This window comes from Capra hircus, chromosome 15 (assembly GCF_001704415.2).
Source record: "Capra hircus breed San Clemente chromosome 15, ASM170441v1, whole genome shotgun sequence".
Classification (NCBI taxonomy): domain Eukaryota; kingdom Metazoa; phylum Chordata; class Mammalia; order Artiodactyla; family Bovidae; genus Capra; species Capra hircus.
Window position 1 is genome coordinate 52,741,486 of NC_030822.1, and position 12,388 is coordinate 52,753,873.

Consider the following 12,388-nt stretch of genomic DNA (forward strand, 5'->3'; position numbering starts at 1 on the left):
TCACTTTCTGGATCTTTGTTGCTGCACACGGGCTTTCTCTAGTTGCAGTGTGCATGCTTCCCAGTGCAGCGCCTTCTCTTACACAAGGGGCCTTAGCGCTTGCAGGCTTCAGTAGTTTTGGAGCATGAGCCTAGTTGCCCCTCAGCATGTGGAATCCTCCCAGACTAGGACATGAACCTGTGTCCTCTGCATTGGCAGGCAGACTCTACCACTGGACCAACAGGGAAGTCCTACTTTTAATACAAAGACTAAGTGTTTGGGAGTTTTGAATGACTGAATTTAACAAACATCATTTTATAGTTGCTTTAAGCATCTCTTTTGTTTTGAGGATTCTTCATTTCATTGAGGCTATCAGTAGCTTGGAGTTCTTCACCACATTCTTGTTTCTCTGACTGTGAGTCACTTTCAGAATCATCTGGACTATCACAGTCAGGAGAATCCTCCTCATCATCATCACCATTATCTCCAGCCACACTGCCTTCTCCATCATGATTTTCTACTTCACTGTGGAAGGCAAGTCCACAGTGTTGTTGATATCTTCCAGACAATTTACCGTCCATACTTCGCTAATACTAAGACTCCAGTCAGTCAATTCAGTTGCTCAGTCATGTCTGAATCTTTGCGACCCCATGGACTGCAGCACGCCAGGCTTTCCTGTCCATTACCAACTCCTGGAGCTTGGTCAAACTCATGTCCATCAAATCAGTGATGCCATCCAACCATCTCATCCTCTGTCATCCCCTTCTCCTCCTGCTTTCAATCTTTCCCAGCATCAAGGTCTTTTCCAATGAGTCAGTTCTTTGCATCAGGTGGCCAAAGTACTGGACTTTCAGCTTCAGCATCAGTCCTTCCAATGAATATTCAGGACTGATTTCCTTTAGGATGGACTGGTTTGATCTCCTGGCTGTCCAAGGGGCTCTCAAGAGTCTTCTCCAACACCACAGTTCGAAAGCATTAATTCTTTGGTACTCAACTTTCTTTATGGTCCAACCCTTATATCCATACATGACTACTGGAAAAACCATAGCTTTGACTAGATGGGCCTTTACTGGCAAAGTAATGTCTCTGCTTTTGAATATACTATCTAGGTTGGTCATAGCTTTTCTTCCAAGGAGCAAGCATCTTTTAATTTCATGGTTGCAGTCACCATCTGCAGTGATTTTGGAGCCCCCCAAGATGAAGTCTGTCACTGTTTCCCCATCTATTTGCCATGGACTGATGGGACCGGATGCCATGATCTTAGTTTTCTGAATGTTGAGTTTTAAGCCAGTTTTTTCACTCTCCTCTTTCACTTTCATCAAGAGGCTGTTTAGTTCCTCTTCATTTTCTGCCATAAGGGTGGTATCACCTGCATATCAGAGACTGCTGATATTTCTCCCAGCAATATTGACTTCAGCTTGTGCTTCATCCAGTCTGGAATTTTGCATGATACTCCTTGACATACTCCTTTCCCAACTTGGAACCAGTTCATTGTTCCATGCCCAGTTCTAACTGTTGCTTCTTGACCTGCATATAGACTTCTCAGGATGCAGGTCAGGTGGTCTGCTATTCCCATCTCTTGAAGAATTTTCCAGTTTATTATGATCCACACAGACAAAGGCTTTAGCACAGTCAATGAAGCAGAAGTAGATGTTTTTCTGGAATTCTCTTGCTTTTTCAGTGATCCAATGGATGTTGGCAATTTGATCTCTGGTTCCTCTGCCTTTTCTAAACCCAGCTTGAACATCTGGAAGTTCTCGGTTCACATACTGTTGAAACCTGGCTTGGAGAATTTTGAGCATTATTTTGTAAGCATGTGAGATGAGTGCAATTGGGTGGTAATTTGAACATTCTTTGGCATTGCCTTTCTTTGGGATTGGAATGAAAACTGACCTTTTCCAGTCCTGTGGCCACTGCTGAGTTTTCCAAATTTGCTGGCATATTGAGTGCAGCACTTTTACAGCATCATCTTTTAGGATTTGAAAGAGCTCAACTGGAATTCCATCACCTCCACTAGCTTTGTTCATAGTGATGCTTCCTAAGGCACATTTGACTTCACATTCCAGGATGTCTGGCTCTAGGTGAGTGATCACACTATTGTGGTTATCTGGGTCATTAAGATCTTTTTTGTACAGTTCTTCTGTGTATTCTTGCCACCTCTTCTTACTATCTTCTGCTTCTATTGGTCCATACCATTTCTGTCCTTAATTGTACCCATCTTTGCATGAAATGTTCCTTTGGGATCTGCAATTTTCTTAAAGAGGTCTCTAGTCTTTCCCATTCTATTGTTTTCCTCTATTTCTTTGCATTGATCACTTAGGAAGGCTTTCTTATCTCTCCTTGCTATTCAAAGCTAGTGGAGGTGATGGAATTCCAGTTGAGCTATTTCAAATCCTAAAAGATGATGCTGTGACAGTGCTGCACTCAATATGCCAGTAAATTTGGAAAACTCAGCAGCGGCCAAAGAACTGGAAAAGTCTTCATTCCAATTGTGAAGAAAGGCAATGCCAGAGAATGCTCAAACTACCGCACAATTGCACTCATCTCATATACTAGCAAAATAATGCTCAAAACTCTCCAAACCAGGCTTCAACAGTATGTGAACTGTGAACTTCCAGATGTTTAAGTTGGATTTAGAAAAGGCAGAGGAACCAGAGATCAAATTGCCAACATCTGTTAGATCATCAAAAAAGCAAGACAGTTCCAGAGAAACATCTACTTCTGCTTTATTGACTATGCCAAAGCCTTTGTGTGGATCACAACAAACTGGAAAATTCTTCAAGAGATGGGGATAGCAGACCACCTGACATGCCTCCTGAGAAATCTGTATGCAGGTCAAGAAGCACAGTTAGAACTGGACATGAAACAACAGACTGGTTCCAAATCGGGAAAGGAATATGTCAAGGTTGTATATTGTCACCCTGCTTATTTAACTTATATGCAGAGTACATCATGCAAAATCCCAGCCTGGATGAAGCACAAGCTGGAATCAAGATTGCTGGGAGAAATATCAATAATCTCAGATATGCAGATGACACCACCCTTACGGCAGAAAGCGAAGAACTGAAGAGCCTCTTGATGAAAGTGAAAGACTGGAGTGAAAAAGTTGGGTTAAAACTCAACATTCAGAAAACTAAGATCATGGCATCTGGTCCCATCAGTTCACGGCAAATAGATGGGGAAACAGTAACAGGCTTCATTTTAGGGGGCTCCAAAATCACTGCTGATGGTGACTACAGCCATGAAATTAAAAGATGATTACTCCTTGGAAGAAAAGCTATGATCAACCTAGACAGCATATTAAAAAGCAGAGACATTATTTTGGCAACAAAAGTCTGTGTAGTCAAAGCTATGGTTTTTCCAGTAGTCATATATGGATGTGAGAGTTGGACTGTAAAAAAAGATAAGTGCTGAAGAATTAATGCTTTCAAACTGTGGTGTTGGAGAAGACTCTTGAGAGCCCCTTGGACAGCAAGGGGCTGTCCCCATCTATTTGCCATGAACTGATGGGACAGATGCCATCAAACCAGTCCATCCTAAAGGAAATCAGTCCTGAATATTCATTGGAAGGACTGATGCTGAAGCTGAAAGTCCAGTACTTTGGCCACCTGATGCTAAGAACTGACTTATTGGAAAAGACCCTGATGCTGGGAAAGATTGAAAGCAGGAGGAGAAGGAGATAAAAGAGGATGAGATGGTTGGATGGCATCACCAATTCAATGGACATGAGTTTGAGTAAACTCTGGGAGTTGGTGATGGACAGGGAGGCCTGGCGTGCTCCAGTCCATAGGATTGAAAAGAGTCAGACATGACTGAGTGACTGGACTGACTGACTGACATGCAACAATATAATCCTTGATTGGATTCTGGATTTTAAAAAAGCTCTAAAAGACATCTTTGGAAAAATTGGAGACATGTAAATATGGACTATATATTAACAAAAACTTATTTTTTGAATGTGAGAATTGTAGTTAGTTATATAGGAGAATGCCCTTGTTCTTAGGGCAATACAAGCTAAAATATAGAGGGGTGAAAGTTCACAATGCCTTCAACTAACTTTCAAATGATTCAACAACAAACACATGTATAGTTATACAGAGATTTTCAAAACATAGCAAAAAATTTAACATTTGAGAGGTGAAGGGTATTCTTACAATTTTTCTATTGGTTTGAACATTTCCAAAATAAAGTGATAGGAAAGTTAACTTAATCTAAGCAGTAGTTATAAGGGCATTAACGTATGTTTTTAAAACACAAAACATTGAGCTGTACACTTAAGATTTGCACTTTTGTTTTTGTTTTCATACCTTTTGTATTTTATACCTTAACAATAAGTGAGGGGGGAACAATGGCTCCCTGTCTGCTAGGTGAAATACGGATTCTGATATGGCTTGGTTTTGGAGACAATCGTTTTCCTGGCCCTGGGCTCTACCTCATGAAAGCACAGTGCCTGATACACACTAGGCTCTGGCTCAGTAGATATCTGTTCAGTTAATCAAGTTCAGCCACCAATTGTCCTATCTTATCTTGCCTCTCCTCCACCTCCTCCCTTTCCTGATCATTTTTCTGCTGTTAAAAAACAAAATTCAACTGAGTAAATTCTAAAGATCTTATTGACTTCATTCAACAATTTATAAATCAGGACACATCCAGTCTAGCACTTGGAAAGGCACTCTGAGGAACTGTAAAAAATGAAAGGCTTTTATAGGTAGAAGGAACAAGAAATTAAACTAGGCAAAAGGCAGATTGGTTATGACCAGGTTACTTTCCTTTAGGGAACGGTAGAGGATCTGTCAGGTAGATGACATAACTAGTACTGATCAGGCAACTCCTGATTAACTTATTTAAGATCCCATTTCTGGGAGAGGCAAAACTGTAATGAAGTCTCCCTTTGGTGATGTGGGGCTTAGCTAAGCAACTCAATTTTGGACCTGCTGCTGTGTTTGTAACATCACTCTAAAAGAGCTTTACTCTTGGGACTTCCCTAGTGGTCCAGTGGTTAAGAATCCACCTGCCAGTGCAGGGGACACGGATTCGACCCCTGGTCCAGGCGGATCCCACATGTCATGGAGCAACCTGTGTGCGCCACAACTACTGAATCCATGCACCCTAGAGCCCATGCTTAGCAACAAGCAAAGCCAGGGCAATGAGAAGCGGCACACCAAAATGAGAGAGCAGACCCCGCTCACCACAACTAGAGAAAGCCCACAGCAACTGAAGACCCAGAGCAACCAAAAAATAGATAATAGATTTAAAAACAAAACAAAACACAGCTTTACTCTCAACTTTGAAGCACTTAAAATAATTTCAGCAATTCTTTTATATACTCGGTGAAAGCAATTATCTAAATTTTCGGAGCTCTAAATCTGTTCAACCCTCACAATCACCCTATGAGGTTGGTAAGAAACTGGGGCTCATACAGATTATTAATTACCCAGGGACACGCTGATCCAAGTAGTGGGTCCGGAATTCGAATTTAAGCTTTACTCAGGGTCCACACTTTAAACACTCCAGCTATTTTAACTATGTCCCCAAAAATCTGACCACAAGATAAATCTTCAAATTGTGCTTACTGAGGCCTGCGCTAATTTTTACAGAAAACACAAGACATCTCCCAGACTGTGAAAACAGTGACTGGTAGCCGGAGGCACTTACTAAAAAATGGTTTCTCGAAGCCGATCAGTTAAGAAGGGAACATACGACTCCAGCCCCTAAGCGGCGCTGTCCTCATCCGAGGACCAGGGTGACCCGCAAGATTAAACCTAAACCTTTAGAGCAGGATCGACTCTCAGGACTGCAAGTCGCAGGCGGAGGCCCCGCCCCATTCAGGGCGCGCGCGCATGCGCCCTACAGGCCCGGCCGGCCCCGCCCCTTGCTACTCCGGCTCCCACCTCCGTTCAGGTAGGGGGCGGTGTGCGGGCGAGGGGCGTCTCCTGAGGGCGGGACTGGAGCGCGAGTCTCAGGTGTTGCGGCTCTTTCGTCGGAGGCCCAGCTTTCTACCCCGCCCGGAGCTGTTTCTGCGGCTGCGGGTTCAGGGGTGGGGGCACTCGCTGGGTCGAGGGGCCGCCAAACCGCTGTCTGGGACCAGTCCGCGCCGACTCCTTTGTGTTACACGAGTCCTGGGGTCCCCGCACCACTCCAGCCCCGGCACTCGGGCCCTCGTCCATTCCCAGCCGGAGTCGGGTGTCCTGGGTAGCTTGAGGACACGGAGCTGGGCAGGTGCCGAGAGCACGCCGCCTCTCTCCCTCCTTCCCCTTCTTACCGCTCGGTTCCACCCGGTCAGGCCGAGCCACTCGGCCCCCGAAGCGAGGGGCCTCTGGGGCCTCCGAGCGGCCAACTGCTCCGCTTGCGCCCACGCCTTCTGCTCCGGTTGCTTTCCCCACCGAGCCGAAAAGCTGGGGACGTATTGCCGGGGCCCTAGGAAGCGGGGCACTTGGGCACTGCGCCGGGAGTCCGCCGCTGCACCTTCCCGCCCACGGGCTGTCCAGTCACAGTCCCTGAAGCCCCAGCCTGCCAGACCGGAGCCCATACTGACGTCAAGGGTAAAGGCGATCAGACCTCAGCCCCTAGCAGGGCTTTCGATGTGACACTGTGTGTCTTGAGCTGGGGAGTTTCTCCTGCCTTCCCTTGCTTACAGTTCTGCAACTATCAATAAACAGTTACGCCCCATCGTGTGCCAAGAAGCATCGGGAGTTAAGGGCTTGAAGTCAGCTGTGGAAGACTTGGAAGAGAGGTTGTTTGGAGTTCGTGTCTGATTGAATGTGTATGTGTAGAAACTAACCCAGCACCTAGTGCAGTGCCTCGCAACCAGTAATCCCTCAATAAAATTTCCCTGAATGAATGAGGTAAGTGGCTGAGGAAGCCGGCTGGATCATCCCACCCCTGCCTCCCCTGGGCGCAAGGAGACAAAAGTAATTAGGCTAAGTCTTTAATCACCGCTGGTCTCATAGGCTCGCGGAGGCGGAAGCGCCGTGAAAGAAATCCTGGGGACACCGGGTGCTGGCCCAGGTCAGGGACACTGCCTTCCCTCCCGAACCCCCTCCAGCCCCCACAGCTTGGGCGTCAGTAATCTCCTATTTTCTTGTCTCCCTCAGGACACCGGGTTCCCTAGGAGCCGCCCCAGGCTTAATGATTGTCCAGAAGGAGGCTATAAAGGGAGCCGGGGAGGCTGGGTGGAGGAGGGAACAGAAAAAGCCTAACTCAGCAGACCTGGCACTGAGAGCCCGCCAGCCCCAGCCGTGGTCAGAGACTCTGTGTCCCAGCCAGTAGGGCCTGCTCCTTGCCACCATGGCAGCCCGAGGCTACGGCTATTACCGAACCGTGATCTTCTCGGCCATGTTTGGAGGCTACAGCCTGTACTACTTCAACCGCAAGACCTTCTCCTTTGTCATGCCATCGTTGGTGGAGGAGATCCCTCTGGACAAAGATGACTTGGGTGAGTCCTGGCAGGGCAGGGTGATGGGCTCAGGAACACAGGACCAGCAGGACAAGCTGAGTGTCTGTGCAGTGTGGTGGGTATAGGCACGGAACGTGTGTGGATTGCCTGCACAGCTGAGGCCAAGGGACAGTGCATGTGCAGGATGAGGAAGCTCTGAGATCCATGTCAGTGGGCACAGGTAAAGGACAGTGGGTATGGTCTGTGCATGTCTGACGGCTGCATTTCTCATGTGTGTGTGCATGTGTGCCTGTGACCAACAGGTGTCCCAGAGACAGTGTGTGTCAAGGGGATTCTGAGCAGTTTCTGCATCTCTGTGGGTGCAGGCTTAGACCACAGGGTGAGTGCTGGCTGCTGACATTGTGAGCACTGGAAACCAGGGAGTTGGCACAAGGACTCCATGTGGTCTAGCAGGCTAGCCCTTCAGGAGGAATAAGGTCCTTGACTCCGATTCTAAGCCTTTGCCCCATGTTCAGAGATGGGGCAACAGAACTGCCAGAGGCCCTGAGGGGGAAATCAGGTATATGAGAATCACAGGGAGGAGGGCTGGCCTGCCCCCTGACAGCTGCTGCTAGGACTCTCCAAGAGGCTGAAAAGTCATGGGTCAGCCTGGGGCTAATGCTAATGGAGAGACAGAAGGAACAGCCTGGCACCATGAATGAATGTCAGGAATCCTTCCTCTTGGAAGGAACCTGTCTCACCCTGCCAGGCACCTCTGCACACCTGACCCCATGACATCCTCCACCCTCTTGTGCCTTTGGCCCACCCCTAACCCCCCAGGTGTCCTGCTCCCTGCTCTCCTCCTCTGCAGGGCTCATCACGAGCAGCCAGTCCGCTGCCTACGCCATCAGCAAGTTTGTGAGCGGGGTGCTTTCTGACCAGATGAGTGCTCGCTGGCTCTTCTCTTCTGGGCTCCTCCTGGTCGGCCTGGTCAACGTAGTCTTTTCCTGGAGCTCCACAGTGCCTGTCTTCGCTGCTCTCTGGTTCCTCAATGGCCTGGCACAGGGGCTGGGCTGGCCCCCATGTGGCAAGGTTCTGCGGAAGGTGAGTGTCTGCTTCTGAGGAGCCGGTTCAGATTGGCAGAGAGGACCCCTAAAGACCACATGGGCGGGCTGGCACCTCCACCCCAGAGCAGGTTCCTCAGGAGTTTCAGCCCAGCTCGTTGCTTGTCAAGATATTTTAGGAGGCCGAACATGGTGGGATCAGGTGGCAGATGAGGGAATTGGCCTTGCCAAGTAGAAGCGCCCTCTCCCTCCTTCCTGTAATGTGAGCTCCTGGGTCTGTCCCACTTGACCCCACCTTCTGAATGGACTGGGGTCTGGGCACCTACTCTGTTCCTCTCTGCCCCACAGTGGTTTGAGCCATCTCAGTTCGGCACTTGGTGGGCCATCCTATCAACCAGCATGAACCTCGCTGGAGGGCTGGGCCCCATCCTGGCAACCATCCTTGCCCGGAGTTACAGCTGGCGCACCGCGCTGGCCCTGTCTGGGGCACTGTGTGTAGCCGTCTCTTTCCTCTGTCTCCTGCTCATCCGCAATGAACCTGCTGATGTTGGCCTCCAAAACCTGGACCCCATCCCCTCCAAGGGCAAGAAGGGTGAGTACCCACCGAAGCCAACCTCTGGGAACCTGTATCATTCACCTGGCAGACTCTCACTGAAGATGGCTGTATGCTTGGCCCTGTGCTAGCCAATGGATGTCAGGGGAGGGATGGTGATGGAGTGGGTGCTGCTGCTGCTAAGTCGCTTCAGTCGTATCCGACTCTGTGCGACCCCATAGACTGGACGATGCAGCCCACCAGGCTCCCCTGTCCCTGGGATTCTCCAGGCAAGAACACTGGAGTGGGTTGCCATTTCCTTCTCCAATACATGAAAGCGAAAAGTGAAAGTGAAGTCGCTCAGTCGTGTCCGACTCTTAGTGACCCATGGACTGCAGCGCACCAGGCTCCTCTGTCCATGAGATTTTCCAGGCAGGAGTACTGGGGAGTAAAACTCTATCCTGAGAGACAGCAGTACCAGCCAAGTGGCAGAGCCAACAAATGCTATGACTCATGTTATAGCCTGGTCCTTCCTGATAACAAAGCCAGTTCCTTGTGTGGACAGCATCCTAAGCTTAAGTGTCTTGGGTACCTCCTCCATCCTCACTGGTTCTCACACTCTCGTTCATTGGTTGAGACTTGCAGTGGAGGGGAGAGGGCAGAACGGTAGGTGAGGGGGTACCTTTGTGCTGATCCTTGTCTATGTGGATGGACTCTGTCCCTGTGGCTAGTTAATGAGTGGTGGGGGCTTGAGGGGGGCAGGGCAGCTGGAGCAGAGTCTGAGGCCTGGCCTCCTCCCACCCCCCAGGCTCCTCGAAGGAGGAGAGTACCTTACAGGAGCTGCTGCTGACCCCTTACCTGTGGGTGCTCTCCACCGGCTACCTTGTGGTGTTTGGAGTAAAGACGTGCTGTACTGACTGGGGCCAGTTCTTCCTCATCCAGGAGAGAGGACAGTCTGCCCTCGTGGGTGAGATGAGTGTTGGGATGGGGCAGGCCTAGGGAGCAGGAGCCAGTGCAGTGGATGGGGAATTCAGGCCCAGTTCCCTTTATCCCCCCACCTCTGTCCTGAGGCCAGAGACTACTCAGGCAGCTGTAGTCAGTCACTCCTGGGGACCCTGTGCCTCTCTGGGTTTAAGCCAGTCTGGGACAACCCCAAGGTGTAACACCCTTCCACCCTTCCTTTCCCTCTTCCCACTGCAACTCCTCACTGCAGGTAGCTCCTACATGAGTGCCCTGGAGGTTGGGGGCCTTGTAGGCAGCATCGCAGCTGGCTACCTGTCAGACCGGGCCATGGCCAAGGTGAGTGGGCAGAAGGGACAGGAAGGAGGAGGGTCCCTTTAAATCTTCCCAGCATGACTGGGACACCAGAAGTGGGAGCCCTGGGGCACATGCAGCTTGGCATGTGCTGGTTTAGGCTGGCTGAGGTGGGAATGTTTCCAGGATATTTCTTCTTCGTTAAGAATGTGGAGATGAAGCTAACTGATGTCAAGGAGAGCCAGCATTTCTCTCCACCTAGCTTCTCCACAGCCCCAGGAAAACTGGGTGCAGCCTGCCAGCCCATGTCCTCGAGCCTGCCCCAGGTGGAGGAAGGGATGTTGTGGAGTTTGGCCTCAGAACATAATAAGCAGGTCCCAGGGCCTCCCAGAGCTGCCCTGGGCCAAGAACTGCAGTGGGATTGCCAAAGACCAGTCAGCAGAGGCCTGCTGTGTCAGAGTCCAGGGGTGGGGGTTCTCTGCTGCTCCTGGGGCCTGACGTTGCCAGGACTGTGCCCACAGGCAGGGCTGTCCATCTACGGGAATCCCCGCCATGGCCTGCTGCTGTTCATGATGGCTGGCATGACGGCGTCCATGTACCTCTTCCGGGCCACTGTGACCAGTGACTCCCCCAAGGTAAATAAAGAGGGCCTGGCTCACAGCAGGGACAAGGATGAGAAAGCAAGGGCCACTGTCTCCCTCTCCCTGGCCTTTCTCGGACTGTCCTTTTCAGCTGTTCATACCTCAGTTCCCCTCTTCTGTGCTCTGGTGCCCCTCCTTGACTCTGGGCCTGGTTTCTTCTCCTCTCTGTGCTCCTCTAGGATATTGCTTTCTGGACTCCGGCTCTTCACCCTCTTGCTGAGCTCACAGGCTTTACAGAGAACGAGGTGCTCCATCTTTATCTCTGGTTTTCCTCTTGGTGTGTCTCACCTTTATCCTACCTCGCTCTGCCTCATCCCTAGCCAATCTGTCTTGCACAAATCTTGAGGGGACAGCATCTAACTCAAGAGGGATGCTTCTGTACCTCCCTCACCTACCCACACAGCCCCCCAGGTTGGTTCAGTGTGGCCCCTGCTCCTCCAGTCCTGTAGTCAGTTGTACTGGGAAGTGGTCTGTGTGTGGAAGCCACTCTCTCCTTGTTACAACTGTTTGATCCCGGGGCCAAACACTCTCTCCTGTGGCAGGGGCAGGTAGGTAGCAGTCTTTCTCAGACTCTAATTGCCACCCTGCGCTGCCCTTACAGCTCTGGATCCTGGTGTTGGGAGCTGTGTTTGGTTTCTCCTCTTATGGTCCCATTGCCTTATTTGGAGTTATAGCCAATGAGTGCGCCCCTCCCAACTTGTGTGGCACCTCCCATGCCATTGTGGGACTCATGGCCAATGGTAAGTGATACCCCCATTGATGCCTTGCACTCAGGCCAGCGAGGGGCTGGATTAAGCCTCTCTGGCTCCAGCCTCACAGTGACACGGGCTCTTCTCCTCCCTGACAGTGGGCGGCTTTCTGGCTGGGTTGCCCTTCAGCACCATTGCCAAACATTACAGTTGGAGCACAGCCTTCTGGGTGGCTGAGGTGATCTGTGCAGCCAGCACAGGTGCCTTCTTCCTTCTACGAAACATCCGCACCAAGATGGGCCGAGTGCCCAAGAAGGCTGAGTGAAGACAGCGCAGGCTCAGAGCATCCTGTCCTACTTGGGGCCTTTCCCCTCCGTGAGGGTAGGGAGGAAAAGGAGGGAGGGGGCCGTCTTGACTAACACCTTTGACTTTCCCTTTCTGCTCCTTTTTCCTTATCTACGTGGCACTAGAAGTTATCAGTAGTTAATGAGGTCCCAGCTCATCTCATCTCTATTTAAAGGACAACCTTTGTTCTTGGACTCCATTAGCTCCTATTTCCTGCCTTCAAATAGGAAGCCCTTGCACTTAGGGTGTCTCCTATACCCTTCTCCCTCTCCTGAACCCCATCCTATCTCCATCTCACCCTCCTCACCTGAGGTGAGGCATCTCCTGCCTGCAGCGGCTGGGCAGCCATGGCCCAAGACTTCTGCCAGAAGGCCTCAGCAGGGGGGCAACTGCTCCTGCCAATACTCTAGGGCCAAAGGGTCACTCTCACCAATACAAAGGGTACAATAGGTGGGAGGGTAGAAAGATTTGTTATAGAGAATTAAAACTAGATTTGATACTAACCTTGT

General features: G+C 50.2%; 1 protein-coding gene across 6 annotated transcripts; it reads left to right on the plus strand.

The window, feature by feature from the left end:
- Nucleotides 5,836–12,382, plus strand: SLC37A4 (solute carrier family 37 member 4). 6 transcript variants are annotated; one of them, XM_013969544.2, is made up of 11 exons: nucleotides 6,071–6,824; nucleotides 6,930–6,987; nucleotides 7,074–7,414; nucleotides 8,226–8,458; nucleotides 8,767–9,010; nucleotides 9,759–9,917; nucleotides 10,164–10,249; nucleotides 10,726–10,839; nucleotides 11,025–11,090; nucleotides 11,447–11,585; nucleotides 11,693–12,382. In XM_013969544.2, the coding sequence occupies exons 3-11, from the start codon at nucleotides 7,267–7,269 to the stop codon at nucleotides 11,857–11,859; spliced, it is 1,356 nt and encodes a 451-aa protein (XP_013824998.1). In that variant the 5' UTR covers nucleotides 6,071–6,824; nucleotides 6,930–6,987; nucleotides 7,074–7,266; the 3' UTR covers nucleotides 11,860–12,382. The 6 variants fall into 6 exon arrangements, with proteins under 6 accessions (XP_017915182.1, XP_005689590.1, XP_013824998.1 ...); XM_018059693.1 differs by lacking the exons at nucleotides 6,071–6,824; nucleotides 6,930–6,987 and adding an exon at nucleotides 5,836–5,880; XM_018059692.1 differs by lacking the exon at nucleotides 6,930–6,987.

Coding starts and splice junctions, on each gene's coding strand:
- SLC37A4 (XM_018059693.1), top strand. CDS start 7,267: ATGGCAGCCCGAGGCTACGGCTATTACCGAACCGTGATCTTCTCGGCC. Junction 9,918..10,163: donor AGGACAGTCTGCCCTCGTGG/GTGAGATGAGTG, acceptor TCCTCACTGCAG/GTAGCTCCTACATGAGTGCC. Junction 11,091..11,446: donor CAGGCTTTACAGAGAACGAG/GTGCTCCATCTT, acceptor CTGCCCTTACAG/CTCTGGATCCTGGTGTTGGG.